Raw genomic sequence first — 25,324 nt, forward strand, 5'->3', positions numbered from 1 at the left:
CTGGAACGATGGTGAAGATGGTGAAGAAGGTGAGAAGGTGAGAAGATGCGAGAAGGTGGGAGCGACATCGTTTGTGCGTTTTGGTTTTATGAACTGACAATATATTTAGGTGGGCCTGGATTTTGAGTTATTTAGTAAAGCCCAATATATTTGAACGTAATATGAGTTATTTGGAAAAGCCCGATATAAGAACGTGATACGTAAAAACAAAGTTTTTGAGAATGATTTTAGAACAGGTGTCAGCTATATATTTAGCCATGTGTCATGTTCTTAGAAGAAGTTGAGGAAAAACCTTGTCTTATTATATAAGATAATCTTCGTGGATAATCACGTTATATTTCGGTCTGTGTGCCGTATTTAACGAATACTTTTTCTATATTATTGAATTAGAAAACCTGTGGTTTGACATTTACGAAACAAGTTTTGTATATAGCTAATCTACGAAAACTCTGATTGAAGGAGAGAACGAATGTACATACCGTAGCAAAGATTCCGACAGTCTATGGCATCGCTCAAACCATACATGGGGATGGCGACAATTTTGCACCGTTTCGGAAACCGGCATACATGCTGATGGGCGAAGCAGGGCAATTTGGGGCGACCACGACTCATCCAAAATTGTCCACCGATATCCTCCACGAACACCATCTTTGATGACGTCATGGACCAAGACGTTGTATTTCCGGAGACTATCTTGCCATAATATTGTAATACATCACTGCTTTGTCGAAGAAAAAACAGTAGAAAGAAACACTTGCTTGGTTACGTGACTTACGTCTAGTGAACAAACCGTCTAATGATACGTTTCACAGATTCTCAAAATTTAGACCTGTTTGTATCCTTTTGATCCGAATCGTCTTTTTGCTATTAGTCTTCTTTTCGGCAAATCATGCCCAACAATTATGTTGATCTGCTTTCAAAATGTTTGTGATCGATAATGTAAAGTAGGTTTTGCTATAGTTTTCCTTTGGGGCCGTGAGGATTTTGGATCCAGCCCAATACAATAAACTTAATACAATCATCTCACGTGACGTCATGTAAAGGACACGTGTGCGTCCTCAAATTAGGTATTTCACACATCATCTTGTCGTATAAAAAGCTGCCGCCCCCTAACCTTGTTTTCCTGAGTACGGGTTCCAGATCTGAAAGCTCTGACAAGCACCTCCTATCAGGTACATCTCTTTCTCGTAATGATTATGGGTGTGAGACTCGTTTTTGAAAATTATGTGTCTTTTTTAGGATGAAAAATGGTTTTGAAATTTTTTTTTTTCTCTATTTAGATTTTTTTTTCACTTTGTTTGTTTTAATGTGATGGGTTTTGAACCCACAAATTTGAAGTAAACTCAGATTTAAAGATATATTGTTAGTATAAAACTTTGAACTAATATACTATTGATTATTAAGTGGAAATTGTGAATGTATCAATATGTATTGGAACAAAGTTTTATACTAGCAATTTAATCTTATATGATGAGTTATCTTAGAATAATTGATTTTGTTGTAAATGTTTTCTTGCAGTCTTTGATTATGCTATTAACATCAAATTTTTTTTTTTTCATAATTTATTTGTAGATCTATTTGTACTTACCAAATTTTGGTTGCAATGATGAGTAATTGTAATGGGTGAGGTGGTCTAGTTTGCAAGGGTATTCATCTTTAGATTAGAGCAGTTTAGCTTATAAATTGATGAATTTGTAGCCATGATGACCATCTATGCCCTTACTACTTTTGACTTTTTTAGATAGTAGTTTCTGCAATCTTTTATATTCATTCAACTTCTCCAAAATAAGTTTCTTTTAAGCAACTTTAAGTTGTTTAAGAGATTCTTATTCTAGCCAACTTAATTCATAGTACAATTTTAACTATGTGCAGCTATTATGACTCAAATCAATTTACCATTCCAAGTTGGTCAAATTGTCGAAGTGAAATCCTTTATCAACGGATACCGCGGAGCTTGGTTTCGATGCAAGGTAATGTGGCTATCAAAACTTAATGTAACTCTACATCAGCATAACAAGAAGATTTTCACCAGTATACTTCTTAACTTCTTAGTTCTTGAAAAAAACCTCATCTTTACACACTTAAATTTGCTTGGTAGTCTCATCTTGCTACTTTTCCCTCCATATGGATATCTTAGAAAGATCTAGTTAACATCTTTAGGATATGTTTTTATTTGAGTGATGTAAACATGTCTTTACTAGTGTCATGTCAACACTGTTATCCAAACAAAATCCAAATCCAAACCAAATCTTCTAAGATGTGCTATGTCTTGTTTGGATAAATATTTGCTCAAAACTAATAATCCTTACCATGAGTACTATGATATGTACATGTTATGTGTAGAACCCATATATATTTTCTATCTTGAATACTAGTTATAAGAACTACATCTTAATCACCGTCTGATGCAATGTTTGTTGATTTCACAAACTTCTTATTAAAGTCTTTGTTCATCCTCTACTACATTCACTTTGTAGTGGCAATCCCACATATCCTACTCTTGTGAGGTCTTTTTAGACTTCTACCTTCTTTTTTTTTTGGTCCATTTTCTGAATTACAAAAGTGCTATTGAATTTGATTTTTTTTATCCTTAACTGTTATTTTTTTTTGTTTTAGCTCTACATTTGTATTTTTTCTTATTTTAATATTTCAAGTGGGCTGGAAAATCGGCCCATGTCTCTTTATCGTTTTTGTTGAGATCAAATTCTTCCAAGACCTCTTCACTCAAAAGAACCAATGTTTTCATCTTTTTGGTGTAGTCTTCAGGTCACTGGAAAAACCAGATTCCAGTGACCTATCTTCGCAATAAAAAAACAGTGATCTTATTCGCAACTCAGTTGTTTTTATGTTTTAGGAGAACTTAGCTGACTCTTGGGGTTTTGGATAGAAAGTTCATGTTTTGGTATGCCATGTCCATCTACCTAGAAAAACAGTCTTGAACTCTTGATTAACATTTGATGTAAACACAACTATCAAATTTGTTTCTTCGAAATCGCTTGATAAAACATACCAATTCTTCTTTTCATGTTTTGGCATGACATGTCCTTGTGGTAAAACATACCAATCCTTGAGCTATATATAAACACTTATTCTAGCTCTCCATGAAAGATTGGTGTCTTATTGTGTCTTTCCACTTTTCCTCACATGGATCCTCGATGATATTTCTGTAAATTAGATAGTTTTAGCTATTATTCATCTTTTGGTGTTAGCCAATTATTGCATCAATTACAAAATTACTTTCTTCAAATCTCTTGGGAGCTTTAACACAGCTTTAGACTTGATAGCTCTTTTAGACGTGGTTCTGTTAGTTCTAATTCAGATCCTGAACTCTCCACCTAAATCTGTATTTCTCATCATCTCTGTTTTGTTTTCCAGATCTTTGTAGCTTTTATTCTCCTAAATGTATACACTCACAAGTTTATCTCAACGTTGTCATATTTGAGATGCTTTTTGTAATTACTAATGTAAAATTTCAACATCTTTTTTTTTTAATGGGTCATTAGATAACGGAGATAACCAATGAAAATGGTGAACTTAGATATAAGCTAAAGTATCTTGACTTTCCAGGCGAAGGTGAGTTTAATCCTCCATTGTATATTTTTGTTTTAACTCTTATCAATATTTATTTAGCTTGAAAATATTTATTTAACTAGTACATTTGATATGTTTCAGAGATAGATAATGCGCTAGTGTTTGAAACGCCTGAAGGTGGGACGAAGAGTCAACTAATGGTTCGTCCCACGTATCCACCACATTACCATGAAAGTGAAGACCTTAATCTCAAGGGTGAGACAGAACCTCTTGTCGTCGTACATGAGTCTTGGAAAGTTGGAGATTTAGTTGATTGGTGGAGAGATAAATGTTACTGGTCTGGAGAAATTGTGGCGCTGCAGGGTAAGCAATTATGCCAGGTATGTATGAAACAGGTTGCTATTATTGTTCTTTTACTACTTGAGTTTTGTAACTAAATGAAACTGCCAATAATCTTTTTTTTGCAGATTGAGTTGCTTCCTAAACCAGAGGGTGAAGGAGATGTTTATCGAGGTTTGAAAAAGAATTTGCGTCCACGGTTGGATTGGTCTGTGGAAGACGGTTGGAAAGTGCCTAGTACTGTGGTTAGTTTTCATTTTGTTATATGTGATTTTGTATCTGTTTTCGAGATTAATAGTTTTAAAAGTACTGTTTCGGACTTATCGTATCCTCATTTGCCGTATTTGCTCACCTTGTTTGATCGCATGTTAATGTTGTAGGATGGGGAAAAGTGTGCTAAGCTTGTGAAACCTATTAGATTTTTTTATCTAAATGAACGATTTGTCTCAAATGGTTTACTTGTTTACTGAATTTATTTGGTTTTCTTGAACATATGGAAGCATTCGTTTGACTTGTTTTTATATTAGATGAAGAAATGGAAGATGTTCCCGAAACCAGAGAAGAGCAAACAAAGGAAGACACACAGCAAGTGCAAGGCGATGAAGGTCTTAGACTAAACATCATGGAATCTGATTCCATTGAAGCTGCTGTTTTGGACATTGAAGAGCTTATTGTTCGACTTGGGTGGCTAAAAGCCAAACTAGATCCTGATCTTGGAGAAGGTGCAAAATCTTGTTGGAAGTATGAAGATCACCGCCCATCTTCCTCGGGAAAGTGAATTCACAATCGTAGGTATGTGATATCCAAATTCGATCTTTATGAAGTATGTTGTACTCTCACCTTTGTTTTATTTTATTTATTCAGAAGAAACTGAAGTTGTTTATGAAGAATAGAGTACAATGGGGTAGAGACGTACGTGAGTAAGAGAAAGCCAAGTATATGAGTAGGTTGTTTATATCTTTTTCCAAAAACCTAGAATGCTTAAAAACTAGTTTCAAGTTCTGTACATATGTTTTAGATTTTGTTGGAATCGAATGTGTGCTTGGTAGACATTTGTAGCTGCTTGACACAAAAGGTCTTTTTAGAGTGAATTGTTCTCTTCCACAGATAATCTCAGCAACCTGCTTGGTTCTCTCTTCAATGGTCGTTGCGCCTATCCTAGATAGTTTATCGGTTCTCCAACCCATTCTATATTTTTCTCTACATATTGAAAAATATAGCAATCTCTATTTTAGAGTCAAATTTGCTCCAACCCACTTCTATTCTCACCTCTTAAGTAGAGAATAGAAGTGAGAATAAAGGTGGGTTAGAGTAAAACTCACCTCTATAACCTATTATAGAATTTCTCTATCAGACCATCTCCAATGGTTTTTCCTATTTTATTATTTATAATAGAGAAACTCAATAATAGAAGTGAGTTTTACTCCAACACACCTCTATTCTCACTTCTAAAATAACGATTGCTATTTTTGTTCTCTATCTTTGTAGAAAAAAATGGAGTTCCCTCTATAAATAGAGGAAAAATATCAATATCTATTTTAGAGGTGAGAATAAAAGTGCGTTGGAGTAAAATTTACCTCTATTATAGAGGAAAAAATAGGGATGGGTTGGAGATGCTCTTATAGAGAAAAAATAGAGAAAACCATTGGAGATGGTCTAAAGTTCTATTCGTTTTTAAGTCGTTAGATTAGTGACAGTGACAAAAAGAATGTAACAGTCGCTGTATTGTTGAAATAAGTTGTCGCAGCAATCACTAGAAATTCCGGCGACTCTTCTGTCTCCCCAGAGACACTTATTCTTACTCAACAGAAACAATTGCATTGTTTTCTTTCCTTCACCGTTGTCGTTTTGATTTGTAATTGCCGTCGTCAATGTCGTTTTGGTTGGTTGCAATTGCTTGATGAGTGACTTTAAAATGAACAGGGTCTAACTTCAGGGTCAAGCTTTCTCATAAGATGTCAAGATCTTATCAACTATCATTGTTAGGTTTGAACCTCTACTTGACTACTTGGGAGGCCATTTTTAGCCAAAAAAAAAATAAGATTGGGCCTTTATCCATGTCCTATAATTGAGTTGGAGTTCAGATGGAAGGTTCACTCTATCGTCCTCAACTGTAACAAGGTATTATGCTCGGATGATGGATGGTTCACTCTATCGTCCTCAACTGTAACAAGGTATTATGCTCGGATGGACTTTCGGCCAACATAATAAAACTAAGAAAGAGAGATTAGAAAACTTCGTCGAAATCGGTCCAGCTGGTTCTCCTTTGGAACAACTTGTTTTCACATGAACATGAATAAGTTGTTAAAAAAGTTACCGAAAGAGAAAAACGTCACTCACCTCACATTGATATCTAAAATATCAAACACTGTTGCAACCACCTCTACAAAGTCCTCTCCAAGATTATTACCCATAAATTATTTTTTTTTTTACCCAAAAATTCGACTGTTTTTGTCAAAAAAAGATTGTAACACCCTAGTTTCAGGATATACGGTGGTGCATGCGAATAAGTTTAAAAAAGTTGATTTAGCCACATATATCACTAAAGTGCACTAATCGTTTGGGTCAACTATCTTGAGGGAACTCCATAGTTAAATGTTCTTAAGCTAAAGCAATTTAAGGATGAGTGATCTGTGTGGAAGTGATTGTTAAAACTGTACGAGTGAGGACAAAACGCGGAAAAAATCACGTGGTGATTTGTAAAATTGGTAAAACATGTATTTAAAGCCTGCCGAACGTAACTTACGTCGGATAGGGATAGACTCAAGGACCTAGAGAGGACGTGGGACCCACTAAGATGTCGCATTTGTGGCGTTACATTTGGTATCATAACCAAACCTAAACGAGTGTGCAGTCAAGACAAAGAAGGTATTGTGATTACATATCAAGGAGGTGAGACTCAAACTTTTGAATGCAAGCCGGAAGCAGTTTTTACAAACATGGTGGAGTTTGTTGGGTGTCTTTGTTTGGGCATAGGATCCGGTACAAAATTCCATATGAGATGTTTACAGAGTTGAAACTGTTGTGTAATGGATCAGAAAATTCCTAGAGAACGTGTCTAGCTGTGATATGGAAAAAATCAGTTGAGCTCTATGTAGAAAAGGACGAGATTTCTGAAGCAGGTAATGATGATAGAGCTCGTGAAGCAGATGATGAGGATATAGCTGCCGAAGCAAGCAATGATTGTAATGGTGAAGAAGAAAACAATGATGATAGAGCAGGTTATGTTAGAGGCGATGATGATGTTAGAGGTGGTGATGATGAAGATGATGTTTGTGATTCAGAGCCATCTTCTCAGAATTCAGATGATGGCCAAAAAAATATTAGGTAGAAAAAGGCAGTGGTGAGATAAGATCGGGGCAAGTATTTGACAGCATACCTATATTCAAGGAAGTTGTGGTTGATTATGCTCTTAAGTCATAAACTAATGTGAAATACAAAAGATGGGGTTCCGAGAAATCTGAAGTGAGATGCGCTCTTGGTGGTGGTTGCAACTTCCATATCTACTGTTCTTTTCAAAAAGTAAACAACATGTATCAGGTCATGTCACAGGATGATGAGTTCATGTGTCCCAAACAAGTTTAGCAAGGTAGTGAAGGATGAAATCATTGCTAAGTTATTATTGAAGGACATTAAGAGAAATCCTAATTACAAGTCGAAGGCAATGCAAGATAGGACATTACAACTTGGTCAACCATACAATATGAACATGATGAACAATTTTCTAGACTAATGGACTACCGTCTAGAACTCATTAAGTAAGTTCATCTCCTATTTATAACTTTTCTTCTTGTTACATTTTGATTGTTTACTATTAACTTTGCTTCTTGTTTTTGACAGTTCTAATCCCGGATCAATTGTGGAGGTGGAAACAATGAGAACTGATGATGGTATTGAAAATTTTGACTGATTCTACGTCCGCTTAGCATGACTCCAGAAGACATTTAATGCTCATTGTCGACCCATAATTGGGATAGATGGTTGCTTCTTGAAGAACAATGTCAAAGATCAACTATTGGCAGCTATAGGAAGAGATGGCAATAACCAGTTCTATCTTGTTACATGGGGTATTGTGCCAATTGAAAATACGGATAGTTGGATTTGATTTATAAAACTTCTAAAAACAGACTTTAATTTTTAAGATGGAGAGGGTTTAGTCTCATCTTAGACAGGCAGAAGGTAAGTTGACTTCATCTAATTGTAATGATAATATATAATATGAGTTTAAGATCAAATTCTAATGATAATATATAACTTTCTTATGATAGGGTTTGGTTATTGCTGTGGAACAAGAGTTGCCCAAAGTATAACATCGAATGTGTGCTCACCACATATATGTGAATCTTAGGAGAACACCTATTTTGGGCTGTTTCAAAATGTTTCAATGATGCAGACTATAAAAAAGCCATTGAAGAACTAAAGAAGTTTGGTCAAGGTGTTTACGAGGTAGTGATGATGAAGAATCCTCAAAATTGTAGTCGTGCTTTCTTCAATTGCACATCACTGTGTGAAGATGTGTCAAACAACTTCTCAGAGTCGTACAACAATACTATCAATAAAGCAAGATAAATGCCACTGGTAGCAATGTTAGAGACCATAAGAAGACAATGCTTCATCCGGAATGATATGAGAAGAAAGAAGACTGAAAATCATAAGGGAAAATTCACTTTGAAAGTGGCCAAAATAATAAAAGAATAGCAGAAACATATGAAGTATTGTTAGGTAATCCGTGTGGCAATGGCATTATGAAGTGGGTGAACATGTTCATCATGGTTTCAAGGTTGATATGAATGCAAAAACATGTCCATGTAGAAGATGGAGTATGACAGAGATTCCTTGTCGTCATGTTTTGCGAGTAATGGAATGAAGGAGAATCAGAAGCATGAAGATTTTGTTAACTCTGACTAGTTATTGAGATCAAGATGGGTTGTCTAATACAATGAGCCATAGAGGGGAGTTAATGGTATGTACTTTTAGAAGAAATCTGGTGAAACAAGACCTTCAGCCACCACCTAGAGAGAAAACTAAAGGTCAAAGAAGCAAAAACGAATCAAAGGCAAGAATGAGTCTCCAAAGAAAAAGAAAAAGCAAGGAAATGAAGTAGAAGAGGAGGCTCCTTGAAAGAAGGTGAAATTACTAGAGAAGGAATCATATTGCATTGCGCTCAATGTAGTATGACAAGACATAACTCAATAAGGTGTACTAATCATGGGGTTCAAGGTAAGCCAGGTAAGCCAAGAAAGTCACAAGGGGAAGGTCCAAGTCAAGCAATTCAAGCATCACATATTTCACTTGGTGATTAATTGTTTTCTAGATTATGATGTTTCAAAATTTAGGATGATATTTTTAGGATGTTTCAGGTTTGTTAAGCTATGATGGTTAGTTTTTGTATATGGACCTATTTGGATGTTTTGGATTTGGTAAGGTGTAGGATGATGGTTTTTGGATCTTTCGGATCTGGTAAGGTGTGATGGTTTTCGGATCAGCAAATGATGTGTGCTGCCTTAAGTTGATTTTGCGTATCCTTTCACATGAGGACTCCTTGTGGGTGAAATCGATAGAAAAATATTTCCTCAAGGGTGAATCTTTTTGGTTCTCAAAGGAGGCTGCAGGTGCAGGTTCGTGGATATGGAGGAAGCTTCCTAAGTATAGGGAACTCGCCAAATCTTTCTGTAAGGTTGAAGTGGGTAATGGTCGACTTACTTCTTTATGGTATGACAATTGGTCCCCACTAGGTCGCGTAATTGATGTTACGGGTGATAGAGGTATCATCGATTTGGTTGAAGCCCATCATAAAAGAAGACACCTCCTGGGTTCCCTGAACTCGATCAAAGATGTTTTTCGCTCCCAATGTCATGGAAGAACAGAGCAGACTGACCTTGTCTTGTGGCGTGGCAAGAATGACTCCTACCGTTCTCAATTTTCTACAACCGACACTTGGAAACACATTTGTTATTCATCCCCCGTGGTGCCATGGCATCGCAGTGTCTGTTTCACCCATGCATCTCCTAAGTTTTCTTTTTGCCTATGGTTAGCTATCGAAGACCGGTTACCAATTAGAGACCGAATGGCTAGATGGACCATGTGAGTTTTGGGAAACTGTTTTCTCTGTATGAACTGCCTTGAAACTAGAGATCATCTCTTTTTCTCCTGTAGTTATGCTTCAGAAGTTTGGGCTGCACTCGCTAAGAATGTGTTTAAAGACCGGTACTCAACTGACTGGCAAGATATTCTAGCTTTTGTCTCAGGCCACCAGTCGGATCGGCTTCACGGTTTCCTCACTCGCTATATCTTTCAAGTTGTGGTTCACACTGTATGGCAGGAAAAAATGGGCGAAGACACGGTGAGGCACCACTCGATGCTGGCCTTTTGATAAAGTGGATTGATCGATAAGTTAGAAACCAACTTCTCATTATTCAGAGGCTAGGTAATCGAAGATACGACAAAGGACTATAACTCTGGTTGCACACAAGATTTTGATTCAATCTTTTTTCTACTTTTTTAGATCAATTTTTTTGAAAAACCAAATCAAACACTAGATGCACTTGATGTAAAAATGTTTATTTTTTCTTGAATATAATTTAACATTATTTTCAAATAAAAAAAAAGGTGTGATGGTTTTGAGATCTTTCGGATTTGGTAAGGTGTGATGGTTTTTGTAAACCTATTTGGATATTACAGATTTGTGATAATAGGATTTTTCACCCACTTAAGAGATGTATAGCCTAGTGTATCAAATCCCTATGCAATTGTAGTACAATGAGTTATCAATCAAATTGGTTGTTTTGCTAGTAGATACGATGCAATCAGAAACAAGCAAGTCAAGCCAAGAAATAATGCGAGTTTTGTCTAACAACCTAAAATGACCATAAATAAGAGAATAGAAATAAAGAACTACACGACCAGGGTACACATAATGCAAGAAATTGTGTGCCGGATCGAGTAAGGGATCAGGTTATTGCAAACAAAGATTTAAAGAACACAAGAAATCAAAAGAATTACTCTCTTTTATTGATCGTTAGGAAACTCTCTCAAAACCTAAAGCTTATTCTTGTTCTCTCTAAAAACCTCTTTAGTTATGCCACACATTGGCATCTTCTTATATATAGAACTCCAAACACCAAACCTATTCCTATTAGACTTTGTATATATTTAGATATCTCCTAAATATAACTTGTCATTCTCCTAATCCTTTATAACCATAACTTGGTAGGATTAGGATTCCTTATGGCTCAAGCTTTCTTCAAGCTTAAGTCAACAATCTCTCTCCTAAGCTTGAAGTCATTCTCCTCCAAGTCTTTAACTCCAATTAGCTCCCTCATTTCCTTGAATTTTATTCTTCCTAAAGCATTAGTCAAAATATCAGCCTTTTGCTCATGTCCAAGGACATGTTCAACCTCTATTTGACCATCTCCACACACTCTCTTGTAAAGTGATACCTTGTGTGAATATGCTTGCTCCTACCGTAAAAGACCGGATTCTTCGTCAAGGCAATTGCTGATTTGTTGTCAACTCTGATCGTGACTTTCTCACTAGACACGCATGTAACTTCTTCGAGTAAATCTTGAAGCCATATTGCATGTCGAGCTGCTTCTGTTCCGGCCATAAACTCGGCCTTGCAAGACGACAATGCCACGGTATCTTGATTCTGTGAACACCACGAGATTGGGCTTCCTAAAAGATAAAAAATGTGACCGGTGGTGCTTCTTCCATCATCTGGATCTACATTGTGACTACTGTCACTGTAGCCTATCAACCTTGGCACTTTTGTATCAGATCGTTTAAATACCAGTCCATAATTTGTAGTACCCTGCAACTATCGTAACACCTGTTTCATCGCAGCACCATGAGAGACTTTAGGGGTCTGCATATACCTACTTAGTACTCCTACACAATAAGTTAAGTCAGGTCGAGTGTGGAGTAGGTATCGAAGGCATCCAAAATTTTTCCTAAAGCTTGTAGCATCAATATCCTTTTCCCCCTCTGCTTTTGCTAACTTTAAACCGGACTCCAGCGGGGTGAGAGTTCGATTGCAGTCTTTCATTCCCGCTTGCTCTAGTATTTTTTTCGCATATTGTTGTTGAGTTAGAATTATCCCACCTTCAAACTGACACACTTCGATTCCTAAGTAATAGGTTAGTCTTCCTAGATCACTCATGTCAAACTTGGTCGCCATCTCTGTTTTAAACTCATTGATAACATGAATGCTTGTTCCAGATACAAATAAATCATCTACATACACTGCAACAACAAGTAGATTCCCTTTTACTTATTTGCGATGGACTGATGGTTCTTTAGATAATTTTTTAAACTGTAACTCAATCAGAATCTGATTTAACTTGTTGTTCCATGCTCTCTGAGCCTGTCTTAATCCATATAAAGCCTTGTTGAGTTTGTAAACCTTGTCCTCACTCCCTTTTACCTCAAAGCCTTCTGGCTGTGTAAAATAAACTGTTTCTCTTAACTCACTGTGTAGGCACGCAGTCTTAACGTCAAGGTGTTAGATCTCCCAACCGTTAGAAGCTGCAAGGTTAAGGAATAATCTTATAGTTTCTATCCTAGCCACTGGAGAAAATACCTCGTCGAAGTCGACCCCATACTGTTGAACATAACCTTTTGCCACTAAGTGGTCCTTGTATCTGTTGATAGTCACATCCGAGTTCATCTTGAGCTTAAATATCCATTTTATACCTATTGGTTTAACTCCAGCTGGTAGGTCTACAAGGTTCCATACTTGATTTTTCTTGATCAATAGAAGCTCATCCTCACAAGCACATATCCATTCTCTAGTCTTTTTTGCTTCATAGTAGTTATTAGGCTCATTGTTTAAACACATGAGCAGGAATTCCCCTTCTTCTCCAGCTAACAAGACATAATCTTGTAGATACTTCGGTTTTACTACCTATCGTGTTGTTCGTCGTAGCACTGGTTGTTCTTGATTCTGCATCTCTTCAATGTATTGGTCACTTAGAGAAGCATCAGATACATTATCTTCGTTTTCCTGATCTCGATCCATGTTAACACCATGATCTCCAACAGAGTCTTCTTCGTCCTCTTGTTGAATGCCTCGGTTTCCAAAACCACCAAATACAACACTGAAACCTCCACTCTGCTCTGTATTTTGACTGTTAGTGCTCCAATTCCATCCCTTTGTCTCATCGAACACCACATCCCTGCTTACAATTATTCTCTGAGTTTGTGGTTCTAGGAGACAGCCTTAGAGCCAGGTTGTGTCCCGAGATGAACTGTGGTTCGTGATCTATCATCAAGTTTTCGGAGGTGAGGTTTGTCCACCTTGGCGTTTCCAATGCAGCCAAATACTCGGAGGTGATCAATATTTGGTCTCTTGTTTTGTAGTGCCTCATATGGTGTTTTGTTTTCAAGCAATATTGTTGCAATTCTAGTCAACAGGTAGGTTGAATGTCTGATCGCTTCACCCCAGAGATAGTTTGGTATCTTCATGTGTTTCATGATGCTTCTGGTCATCTTTAGCAATGTCCTGTTTCTCCTTTCAACAACCCCATTATGTTGTGGAGTGTATGGTGCTGTTAGATGTCTCTTGATTCCAAACCTTTCACAAAACGAGTTGAACTCATGAGACACAAATTTTCCCCCTCTATCTGTTCTGAAAGTCTGTAACGTAGCCCATATTTCTTTCTCCACATGTTGTTTAAATCTCTTTAACTTCTCGAAATCTCACTTTTTTCTTTGAGTAGGATTGTCCACATATATCGTGAATGGTCATCTATGAGGACAAATATATATTTTTTACCGGCAGCAAAATTTGGTGAGATGGGTCCGCATAGATCACCGTGAATGAGCTCTAACACCGTATCTGCTATGTACGAAGTAGCTTTTGGGAACACCCTACGTGTTTGTTTTCCAAGCAAGCATGATGAGCACACCTCTGAGTTGACAACAAACCGTGGTAATCCTTGAGTTAGCTCGTTCTGCATCATTGACTTTAGAGTCTCGGAGTTTATATGTCCGAAACTTGCATGCCACTTACTTGATTAACTCATGGTCTTAGTGAATAAGCATGTAGTGTTCTTTATTCCCATGATCACCTTGTATAGCCTGTTCTTGGACTTCTCTGATTTAACAAGTAACTTTCCTTGTCGATCATGCATTGTTAGATGTTCTCCTCTTATCCTTATGTCACATCCTGCTTCTGCTGCTTGTCCGAGACTGATGATGTTATTCTTGAGCTCCAGAATAAAGTATACATCCAACATTCTTCTTGGTTCTCCATTAATGTCTATGAACGAGATAGTTCCTTTTCCTTTGATGTTAATCTTGGAATCATCACCAAATCTTACCTTTCCTGTGATGGTCTCATCAATATCTTCGAAATAGCACTTATCACCCGTCAATGTGGTTATTGGCTCCGTTGTCAAGGTACCACACATTCTCTCTGCTTATGTTTGCTTCGAATTTGCTCGGTTTGTAGTGTTTCCCATTCAAATAAACAACCTCGTGTATCATAAGGGCATTTGCATCTTGTATTTCACTATTATTATCAGCTTCATGAATCTCTTGTAGTTTCAACAAACGATCTGGACAGATTGAGGCGTAGTGACCAGCCTTGCCACACTGAAAAGATATGATCTTTGATAAGTCTCTTCCACCATTAGACCTTCCACGTCCTCTTCCTCTAAAACCAAAACGTCCTCCTTGTCCTCTGTTTAAAAAATCTCCACTGTAGTCACGGTTTTGTTGAGCTTCCATGGTTGCATACATTAGCTTGTTTTGATCTTCTTGTAGTGCCTCCTCCTTAGAGATTCTCTCCTCGTATGCTTTCATTCGACCAACAATGTCCTCGAAGCTGGTCTTGTTAAGATCAAGAACTTGTTCTAACGATGCCACCATGTGAATAAACTTCGGCCGAGGAAGACACTTGAATTTTTTTTTCACGATCTTGGATTCCTCAATGCTTTCTCCGAGTGCTGCTGCCTTTGAAGATATTTCAGATAGTTTTCCAGCGAGATCATCAACTTTCTTTGTATCCTTCATTCTAAGTCGATCGAATTCAGACATTAAGGTCTGCAACCTTTCTTCCTTGACTCGCTCGGCTCTGACGTGCCTTGCTTGAATTACGTCCCACACCTTTTTTGCAGTGTCTAGTTCTCCAACTTGTAGGATGAGTGCTTCTGGGATTGATTGAAACAACAGAGCTATCGCCATAATATTCATATCATTGTCATCACCAGGAGATTCAATGGTCGGCCAGACTATATGTATTTTGAGGAGGATCCGCATCTTCATAGACCAAACAGTGTAGTTTGTCGAATTCAACATTGGACACTTGAGAGAAGAAGAACCTCCTCCATCGACTGGTTTTATTGCAGTAGCTTCAACAATTTCTCCCGTAGGTTTGATATATCCCATTGCTCTGATACCAAATATTGCAAACAAAGATTTAAAGAACACAAGAAATCAAAAGAATTACTCTCTTTTATTGATCTTTAGGAAACTCTCTCTAAACCTAAAGCTTATTCTTGTTCTCTCTAAAAACCTCTTCAGTTATGCCACACATTGGCATCTCACTATATAGAGAACTCCAAACACCAAAACCTATTCCTATTAGACTTTGTATATATTTAGATATCTCCTAAATATAACTTGTCATTATCCTAATCCTTTAGAACCATAACTTGGTAGGATTAGGATTCCTTGTGACTCAAGCTTAAGTCAACAATCTCCCTCCTAAGCTTGAAGTCATTCTCCTCCAAGTCTTGAACTCCAATTAGCTCCCTCATGGTAGAAACTATCAAACTTAATCATTCCCTTACCCAATCCCCTACTCAAGCACGCATTGAAATATCTATGGCATTAGCTAATTCAAGCATTTCATCGAGCACCTCTCGGTGTGGAAATGTCTAATATCTAATCCCAACCTCTCGGTGGAAATGTCTAAAATATAATCTCAACCTCTCGGTTTGAAACTAGCATTAAGATCACCTATCCAGAAGGGAAATTTTAATAAACAATCAATCTAAAACATCATAATCGATTAAGAACACTTACTAGTTTATCCCATCCTTAGAAACTTTGATTCACTACTCAGATTTCATGGCAAAGAACATAAACCCATAAATAAATAAAAATTGCATAATCAGAAAGATGAAAGAGATAAAAACGTTTTATTAGAAACAAGCAATAGGAAAATGTAAACAAAATTCAAGCTGAAAGAATAACAAAAACTGGAAAATATAATGCTAAGATCGAAAAATCGCTCAACGAAAATGTAAAAATCGGTTCTCTTTGCTTGTCCCTCAAAAATGGGTTAAGAGGGGGTTTATATATGGAAACCACTTGACCTTATCCTCGTGTACCCCATCGTGTAGACCCTCAGGCAGGACTGGGAAGCTAGGTCAAAGGGGTTTCCATATATAACCCCCCCCTCTTCTTTCTCGCAAACAAGCACGCCGCAGACCCTCAAACCAGAGAGCGAGAGTTTCTGAGAGAGAACTGTGCGACTCAAAACACTTTTCACTTTTTGTTAAGATTTATTTCATATCTTTTTATCATTTCTTTAGATTTCTATTTTTGTACTCTTCATACTCTACTCTATCTTGTAATACAATGCAGTTTTTGTTCATATTTGCTTTTATGTTTCTTGCAATGATTTCCGAGTAGTGTAGTAAAGTTTCTAGGGATGGGATAGATGATTTTGTGTTCTTAATCTGTTAGGATGTCTTAGTTTGATTGATTTGATTTATAAATTCCCTTCTAGATTGGTGTTCTTAATGCTGTCAACAAACCGAGAGTGTGAGATTAGATCTAGGGTGTTTTACCACTGAGAGGTGTAGATGAAATGCTTGAATCAACCAATGCTAGAGGTTTACTCACTTAGCCTAAGATATTAGATGAGTAAGGGGTTTACGGACAATAATGAATCGGTTCTTATTGCCTGCTTGGTCATGTTTCTCCAACGAGAGTTGGGTAGGGGAGTGATCAAGGTTGATTGTTTCTACCACGAGAGTGTTATAACAAGATTTTAGAGATTCATTGTCTAGGGAATATTTGCTTGAGGCATGTAAGACATTTGTACTGGTCAGGAATACTTAGGATTTGATTACCCCATCCATAGAAGCTTTCGTTTCTTAATTGCTTGCATTTTCATTCATCACTCGATCCTTCACCCGAACAGGTACACGATCACCTGCTTTGAGTAACCCCTCGAGTTGTTCATACTTCATTTGTTAACTCGATCACCCCACCCATTCTTGTACTCGAATGCTTGCATCGAGTGCTTAGGTCGTGTGGTTCTTTGTTTTTATTCTTTCTTTCATTATTTCAGGATTGTTAGACAAAAACATTTATTGCTTGGCTTGACTTGCATTGTTCTGATTGCATCTTTCCTGCTAGCATAAACAACCATTTGGATTGATAACCCTTTGTACTACAACTGCATAGGGAATTCATTCCCTGGGTGAAAATCCGCTTATCAATTTGGCGCCGTTGCCGTTTGGTTGAATTTTATTTTGCTACGTTTAGGATTTCAGCAGGTTCTAGATCAAGTTCTTTTATCTATATTGGTTCGGAATCTGACTTGTTTGCTTTTGTTTTTGTTTGTTTTTAATCTCAGGTACAACCCGAGCACCCACCCGACTCGTCACTCGATCACCTGGAACGGGTTGACCTTCGTGTACTCACTCGGTCACCTACTTGTGCATGCAAACACGATCCAGAGGTAGCCAAAACTTGAGTCCTTTCATCTACAACATCGACAGACCAAGGCTACCCAGACAACAACAAGTTCAACAACCATAACCAGCAATCATTGAGGAGACAATGAACAATCAGAACGGTCCACCAGCTCCTCAAGCAAGGACCTACATAGGAGCAGGGGATGCTCCATCTACTCATACTCAAAGGAATGGCATTGTGCCACCTGCTGTGCAGAACAACAATTTTGAGATCAAGAGTAGTCTCATCCAAATGATACAAAGCAACAAGTTTCATGGATTACTAATGGAGGACCCATTGGATCATCTGGATGAATTTGATAGGCTCTGTAGCCTCACCAAGATAAATGGAGTTAGTGAGGATGGATTCAAACTCCGACTTTTCCCATTCTCTTTGGGAGACAAAGCACACATCTGGGAGAAATCACTCCCTAAGGAGTCCATCACCACTTGGGAAGCGTGCAAGAAGGCATTTCTGGCCAAATTTTTCTCCAACTCTAAAACCGCAAGACTGCGAAATGACATTTCCAGCTTTGTTTAGAAGAATAATGAGAAGTTCAGTGAAGGTAGGGAATGTTTCAAGGGATACACTACCAGATGTCCTCACCATGGCTTCAACAATGCTTCATTGCTGAGCACACTTTACAGAGGAGTGGTCCCCAAGATACGGATGTTGCTGGACACCGCAAGCAATGGTAACTTCCTCAACAAAGATGTTGATGACCGTTGGGACCTAGTGGAGAACTTAGCACAATCTGATGGGCATTACAATGAGGAGTATGATCGCACTGTGCGATCTACTGGAGAGGAAGATGCCAAGTACAAGAGGGACATGAAAGCCCTCAATGACAAGCTCGATAAACTACTCAGCCAGCAGCAGCATGTTCATGCAATTTCAGAGGAAGAGCAGTTTTTACAACAAGATGGGGAGACTGTTCAGATAGAGGATGTGAATTACATCAACAACCAAGGAGGTTACAACAATTACAAGCCGAATCTGAACATGTCTTACCGTAACCCGAATGTTGCCAACCTTCAAGACCAGATCTACCCATCCGCAGTTCAAGGGAACCAGGTCCAGCAGAAGCCTTTTGTTCAGTATAATCAAGGCTATGCCCCTAAGCAGCAGTATTCTGGAAATTACCACCAACCCATTGCACCATCTGGATTCCAACAACAACAAGGCCCGCAGAACCAATCACAAGAAGCTGACTTACGCGGCCTAATTCAGCAGATGATTCAAAATCAGGCATCCGCTACTATGGACACTGCAAAACGGTTTGCAAAAATGAGCAACAAAATTGATTCTGGATACAATTATTTGAACGCCAAGTATGATTCGCTGAATACTACGCTGAGGTACCTAGAGGGCCACCACAACAACCAACCAGCTCCAAAGATCAACCAGCTTCCAGGTAAAGCTATTCTGAACCCAAAAGACTATGCCACTACCCAAGCCATCTTCCTTGATGATGATTATGAAGATTACCTCACTGAGGACAGTGATGTTCAAGATGGGGAGGATATGGATCACTATGGGATAAATGAGGTCAAGTACTACATATCCGAGTATGAATCTGAGCCTTTACCCGAGGAGACTGATCGAGCACTGGTTCAAGAATCACCCGAGGCTGAACCCGATGACTCACCCGATGATGGTGATCGGATGATACATCAATTAGATGTTGAAATAAGAGATCAACCTCAACTGCCTGTAGCAGCAGAAGGGAAACTAGAGAAAAGGTTCAATGCGGCACTTGACATCCAACTGGAGGCGCTTGCAGAGCGTATTGCCAAGCGTAAAGCTCCACCACCTAAGTTTTTGCCACCACATGAACTTCAAGAGGAAATCACCAAGGAGGCAGCTCGGCTGGAGAATGAGGTTAAGGAAGCTGTCAAGGAGATTGGGTATGAGATTCTCAGGAGTGGAGTATGCTTAGATCCTGAGCTGCATCATGTCATTGTCAGTTTCCAACAAGATGGGTTTCACCAATTTTAAACCAAGTAGTCTGTATTTGGTTCTAGCTGATAGAACAATCAGACATCCGATTGGGATCTTGGAAAATTTGCCTCTCAGGATTGGAAGGGTGGAAGTCCCTACTGATTTCATGATCCTTGATATGGATAAGGAACCAGACGATCCATTGATCCTAGGGAGACCGTTCTTGGCAACAATAGGTGCAGTGATTGAGGTGAAGCAAGGCAAGATCAGAATTGAGCATGGGGAGCACTTCAAGATGGAGTTTGATGTCAAGAAGGGAATTAAGAGGCCAACTATTGATGGTCAAGCTTTTTCCACCAAGACAAAGCAGAGAAAAGTCAAACATCTTGAAGAAGTCAACACCACATTTTCTTTGGAACCTTGACAAGACCTGGAGAATCAATTGAATCAGCCTGCTACAGTGGAGAGGATTCCAGAACCTCTCCTTCCTACATCCCATGCTTAAGGGGCATGAAGAGTCAAGCATAGTGACTTAAAACAAGCTCACTTGGGAGGAAATCCCAAAGGTATCTTTAATTTTATTTCTATTCTGATTTATTTGTTTTAACTTATTTTCTATTTTTGTATATTTACATTATATAAAAAAGTGAAAAAGGAAAATTTGAGGAACCCGAAGCCAAATCCGACACCGTACTCGACGCGCTTGATCGTGTCTCTACTCAGGTGGCGAGTGGCATCCAAATTCCACAAGGCCAAGCCCACTCTCGATGAAGCCCAAGCTGCTAACCCTACTCTATTTAAAGGATTCGAACCCTCCTCCCTCAGCAGCACAAACCGATAAGTCTCTCACCCTAAAAAGCTTTTTGTTTTCCTGCTTTCTATTCTCTCTCAAACTCGAGTGATCTTTGATTTTTTGGGAACTAACCCTATTAATCTTGAAGTTTAGCTTCTCTTTCTTCTTAAGCTAAACAAAGAAGGAGCCATCGAGCTGGAAGAACAGTATGAACCCCAACATGATCTAGGAGGATCCAAGAGCAGGAAGAACAACCCGAAGATCTACCCGAGGAGTAACCCGACCTTATCCTCGTGTACCCCATCGAGTAGACCCTCGGGCAGAACTGGGAAGCTAGGTCAAAGGGGTTTCCATATAAAAACCCCTCCTCTTCTTCCTTGCAAACGAGCATGCCGCAGACCCTCAAACCAGAGAACGAGAGCTTATGAGAGAGAACTGAGCGACTCAAAACACTTTTCACTTTTTGTTAGGATTTATTTCATATCTTTTTATCATATCTTTAGATTTCTACTTTTTACTCTTTATTCTCTACTCTATCTTTTAATACAATGCAATTTTCGTTCATATATGCTTTTATGTTTCTTGCAATGATTTCCGAGTAGTGTAGTAAAGTTTCTAGGGATGGGATAGATGATTTTGTGTTCTTGATCGGTTAGGATGTCTTAGTTTGATTGATTTTGATTTATTAACTACCTTCTAGATTAGTGTTCTTAATGCTGTCAACAAACCGAGAGGGTGAGATTAGATCTAGGGTGTTTTACCACCGAGAGGTGTAGATTAAATGCTTGAATCAACCAATGCTAGAAGTTTACTCACTTAGCCTAAGAGATTAGATGAGTAAGGGGTTTACTCACAATAATGAATCGGTTCTTATTGCCTGCTTGGTCATGTTTCTCCAATGAGAATTTGGTAGGAGAGTGATCAAGGTTGATTGTTTCTATCACGAGAGTGTTTTAACAAGATTTTAGAGATTCATTGTCTAGGGAATGTTTGCTTGAGGCATATAAGACATCTGTACTGGTCAGGAATACTTAGGATTCGATTACCCCATCCTTAGAAGCTTTTGTATCTTAATTGCTTGCATTTTCATTCATCACTCGATCCCTTACCCGAACTGGTACATGATCACCTGCTTCGAGTAACCCCTCGAGTTGTTCATACTTCATTTGTTAACTCGATCACCCTACCCGATCCTGTACTCGAATGCTTGCATCGAGTGCTTAGGTAGTGTGGTTCTTTGTTTATATTCTTTCTTTCATTCGATCACCTGCTTCGAGTAACCCCTCGAGTTGTTCATACTTCATTTGTTAACTCGATCACCCCACCCGATCCTGTACTCGAATGCTTGCATCGGGTGCTTAGGTAGTGTGGTTCTTTGTTTATATTCTTTCTTTCATTATTTAGGATTGTAAGACAAAATCATTTATTGCTTGGCTTGACTTGCGTTGTTCTGATTGCATCCTTCCGGCTAGCATAAACAACCATTTGGATTGATAACCCTTTGTACTACAACTGCATAGGGAATTGATACCCTGGGTGAAAATCCGCTTATCAGGTCCGCTTCTCCCCATCCATGTTGGTGCGTATGCCGAAGTGGGAGCTGAGGCACAGCTTGCCTTGTCTTGCAGCTCCTTGATCTGACCTCCCATTATCTTCACTGAACCGGTAAGATCCTTCACCTTTTTCGCCAAAAACTTGTTCATCCTCTTCAGCCATCCGATCCTCTTGTGGGCTTCCCTCACTCCAACGGGTTGCTTTTGAGAGCAAACATACTCCTCAAAGTCATAATCTTCCGAGCTGTCTCCTTGTCCTTGCCCGGTTGCCTCTCTCTCCTCAGCTACTGATTCCTCCTCCGGATTGTACAGCTCCTCCAGAGGCGGTGCAAAGTCGATGTTGTCCCCCAGCCGGACCTTGGTGCACATTACATTGGGCAGGATCATTTGGGCGGCTCCGGCGGTTGGATGGACGAACTTGAAGAGCATCATGTCGTTTGGCCTCTCATAGGCCAAAAATCTCGCCAGCACGAGGTAGTCGATGTCCAGCCATATCGGATCGTGTACCACTCCCTTCAAAGGCACATCGCAAGCCACCCAAATTGGTGTAACTAGTCCTCTAATGGAGATCTCTCCGCCCCCTTCTCTTCTCTTCATAGCCCATGACTTGAGTTAGAAGAATTGGTCGAGCAGCACCAAGACCATACTAGTATCCGCGACATCTCCAACTAGTGGTGCACCATCCCTAGCATTGTCTAGAACCCCACGCAATGCAATGTCTAGCAGCTGGAGCTCATGATCATTCACATTCCCAGTCTCCTTTCTAGCAAAAAGAGTGCATGCGAGGGACTTGTGAAAATACCTCAAAAAGGGGCTCCTTATTTGAGCAGATTTGGAGCTTGTGGACTTGTAGGGGAGCTTGTCTCCTATTGTCATACATAGGGACCTCATTTCCTCCTTGCTCACCTCCATTCCTTCTCCACTCCCAGCTTTGAAACCATACAGCTTCTCCATCTCCTTGAAAGTAAGCCGATACTCCTTGTTTCTCACGGAGAAGGTGATGAACCCGATCTCCCCATCGGGTAGTAGGGTCGGGTGGTCCTCAAAGTAGTACAACCATAGTGTTGAGAGAAAGTGGACCGTCTTCTCCTTATAAGCCTCAAGGTGGGCTCGAATCATATGGCCCAGGTGGCACATATCAAACAGGAACTCGACATCTCTTGCTATGCCCAATTGCTTCATCGTCTCTCGGTGAGGGTAGCGGGTACCAATGAAACTCATCTTGTGGAAAACCTTGAAGAGCTTTGCCATAGTCTCCACTTCTTTCTGCTTCAGCCTCCGTGAGGCTTGGCGTGTGCGTTCTCTCTGCTCCTCCTCTCGCTCACGGTTCTCCTCCTCTGTGTCTTGGTCCTCTTCCTCAGCTACTCTCTCAGCTACCTTCTCATCCTCTTCAGAGGCTGGTCTCTTCCCTCTTGCAACCGCAGCTCTGCTCCTTAGCCACAACGTTTGGATCTCTTCTGGCTCTCCTCCACCAGCATCAGAATCGACCTCCATAGGGTCGGTAACAGTTCTCTCAGACGTAGACAGGTCCCTACGTCGAGGAGACGGCGAACAGCACTCACCATCGGACTTGGTGAGCGAACTCGGTGGTCTACACGATCGGTTGCTCGAGCACCGGATCGCGTGATGGATCGGGTTGAGCATCGGGTTGGAGAAGCGAAATGTCCAACCAGCGGTTGGGAATGTGGAACGTCTCCTCTTCCTTGGGATTCTCGAGGTTTGACTGTATCACCTCCGGTTGTAGCAGCGGTGGAGGTTGACGTTCTTCCCTTCCTTTGGTAGGTGTTCATCTTTGGTGCCATTATCGAATCCTTGAGAAGAAAGAAAAGCTAAACTTCGAGATTAATAGGGTTAGTTCCAAAAAAAAAAAAAATCAAAGATCACTCGAGTTTGAGAGAGAATTGAAAGTAGGAAAACAAAAAGCTTTTAGGGTGAGAGACTTATTGGTTTGTGCTGCTGAGGTAGAAGGGTTCGAACCCTTTAAATAGAGTAGGGTTAGCAGCTTGGGGTTCACCAAGAGTGGGCTTGGCCTTGTGGAATTCAGACACCACTCGCAACCCGAGCATAGACACGATCAGGCACGTCGAGTACGGTGTCGGGTTGAGCCTCGGGTTCCTCAAATTTTCCTTTTTCACTCTTTTCCTCTTTTTTTTTTTGTAAATATGCAAAAATAGAAAATAAGATGAAACAGATAAATCAGAAGAAAAAAATAGAATTAAAGATATCTTTGGGACTTCCTCCCAAGTGAGCTTGTTTTAAGTCACTAAGTTTGACTTTTCATGCTCTTTAAGCATGGGATTTAGGAGGGAGAGGTTCTGGGATCCTCTCCACTGGAGCAGGCTGATTCAATTTATTCTCTAGGTTTTGTCCAAGTTCCACAACAAATGTGGGGTTGATTTCTTCAAGATGTTTGACTTTTCTCTGCTTTGTCTTAGTGGGAAAAGCTTGACCATCAACGGTTGGCCTCTTAATTCCCTTCTTGACATCAAACTCAATCTTGAAGTGCTCCCAATGCTCAATTCTGATCTTGCCTTGCTTCACCTCAATCACTGCACCTACGGTAGCCAAGAACGGTCTTCCTAGGATCAGTGGATCGTCTGGTTCCTTATCCATATAAAGGATCATGAAATCAGTAGGGACTTCCACCCTTCCAATCCTGAGAGGCAGATTTTCTAGGATTCCAATCGAATGTCTGATTGTTCTATCAGCTAGAACCAAATACAGACTACTCAGTTTAAAACTGGTGAAACCTATCTTGTTGGCAACTGACAGTGGCATGATGCTGACTGAAGCTCCCAGATCGCACAAGCAATTTCTGAAAATCCAAAGTCCGATCGAGCATGGCAAAGTGAAAGAGCCAGGATCCTCCAATTTTCCTCAATTCGCAGCTCAGGATCTAAGCGAACTCCACTCCTGAGAATCTCATACCCAATCTCCTTGACAGCTTCCTTAACCTCATTCTCCAACTGAGCTGCCTCCTTGGTGATTTCCTCTTGAAGTTCGTGTGGTGGCAAAAGCTTAGGTGGTGGAGCTTTACGCTTGGCCATACGCTCTGCAAACGCCTCCAGTTGGATGTCAAGAGCAGCATTGAAACTTTCCTCTAGTTCCCCTTCTGCTGCTACAGGCAGTTGAGGTTGATCTCCCATCTCAACATCTACTCGATGTATCATCCGATCACCATCATCGGGTGAGTCATCGGGTTCTGCCTCGTGTGGTTCTTCGGTTTGTGATTCTCAAACCAGTGCTCGATCATCAACTCGATCGGTTTCCTCGGGTAAAGGCTCGGGTTCATACTCGGATATGTAGTACTTAGCCTCATTTTTCCCATAGTGATCCATATCCTCCCCATCTTGAACATCACTGTCCTCAGTGAGGTAATCCTCATAATCATCATCAAGGAATATGGCTTGGGCAATGGCATAATCCTTTGGGTTCCGAACAGCTTTACCTGGAAGCTGGTTGATCTTTGGAGCTG

At 39.6% G+C, this 25,324-nt stretch overlaps 3 protein-coding genes and 1 non-coding gene across 20 annotated transcripts; 2 read left to right on the forward strand and 2 right to left on the reverse strand.

Moving 5' to 3' along the window:
* The first annotated feature begins 1,037 nt into the window (after nt 1–1,037).
* On the forward strand, nt 1,038–20,862 carry LOC104727064 (uncharacterized). 17 transcript variants are annotated; one of them, XR_015566213.1, is made up of 9 exons: nt 1,038–1,172; nt 1,873–1,970; nt 3,504–3,573; nt 3,673–3,911; nt 3,999–4,115; nt 4,398–4,662; nt 4,735–4,813; nt 17,462–20,069; nt 20,151–20,862. XR_015566213.1 is itself a non-coding variant. In XM_087465520.1 (6 exons), exons 2-6 carry the CDS (start codon nt 1,878–1,880, stop codon nt 4,338–4,340), a joined length of 609 nt encoding a protein of 202 aa, XP_087321646.1. In that variant the 5' UTR covers nt 1,038–1,172; nt 1,873–1,877; the 3' UTR covers nt 4,341–4,976. The 17 variants fall into 17 exon arrangements, 4 of the variants coding, with proteins under 4 accessions (XP_087321646.1, XP_087321629.1, XP_087321638.1 ...); XR_015566210.1 differs by having other exon boundaries at nt 4,735–4,817; nt 17,462–20,862; XR_015566212.1 differs by having other exon boundaries at nt 17,462–20,862.
* LOC147948931 (uncharacterized) lies at nt 9,341–10,243 on the forward strand. Its single transcript, XM_087469313.1, has 2 exons — nt 9,341–9,954; nt 10,027–10,243. The coding sequence occupies exons 1-2, from the start codon at nt 9,341–9,343 to the stop codon at nt 10,241–10,243; spliced, it is 831 nt and encodes a 276-aa protein (XP_087325439.1).
* Nucleotides 14,233–15,258, reverse strand: LOC147948932 (uncharacterized). Its single transcript, XM_087469315.1, has one exon. It carries the CDS (start codon nt 15,256–15,258, stop codon nt 14,233–14,235), a length of 1,026 nt encoding a protein of 341 aa, XP_087325441.1.
* On the reverse strand, nt 18,070–18,176 carry LOC147948933 (small nucleolar RNA R71). Its single transcript, XR_015586142.1, has one exon. It is a non-coding gene; the product is annotated as a small nucleolar RNA R71 (small nucleolar RNA).
* Nucleotides 20,863–25,324: the final 4,462 nt, after the last annotated feature.

Source organism: Camelina sativa, chromosome 2 (assembly GCF_030686135.1).
Source record: "Camelina sativa cultivar CO46 ecotype springtype chromosome 2, ASM3068613v1".
NCBI classification, from domain to species: domain Eukaryota; kingdom Viridiplantae; phylum Streptophyta; class Magnoliopsida; order Brassicales; family Brassicaceae; genus Camelina; species Camelina sativa.

Excerpts from the sequence above, each read along its gene's own strand:
- LOC104727064 (XM_087465503.1), top strand. The coding sequence starts at position 18,232 with ATGTTGCTGGACACCGCAAGCAATGGTAACTTCCTCAACAAAGATGTT.
- LOC147948932 (XM_087469315.1), bottom strand. The coding sequence starts at position 15,258 with ATGGGATATATCAAACCTACGGGAGAAATTGTTGAAGCTACTGCAATA.
- LOC147948931 (XM_087469313.1), top strand. The coding sequence starts at position 9,341 with ATGGTTTTCGGATCAGCAAATGATGTGTGCTGCCTTAAGTTGATTTTG. Across the intron at positions 9,955-10,026 it reads CGAATGGCTAGATGGACCAT|TTATGCTTCAGAAGTTTGGG; the intron begins GTGAGTTTTGGG and ends TTTCTCCTGTAG.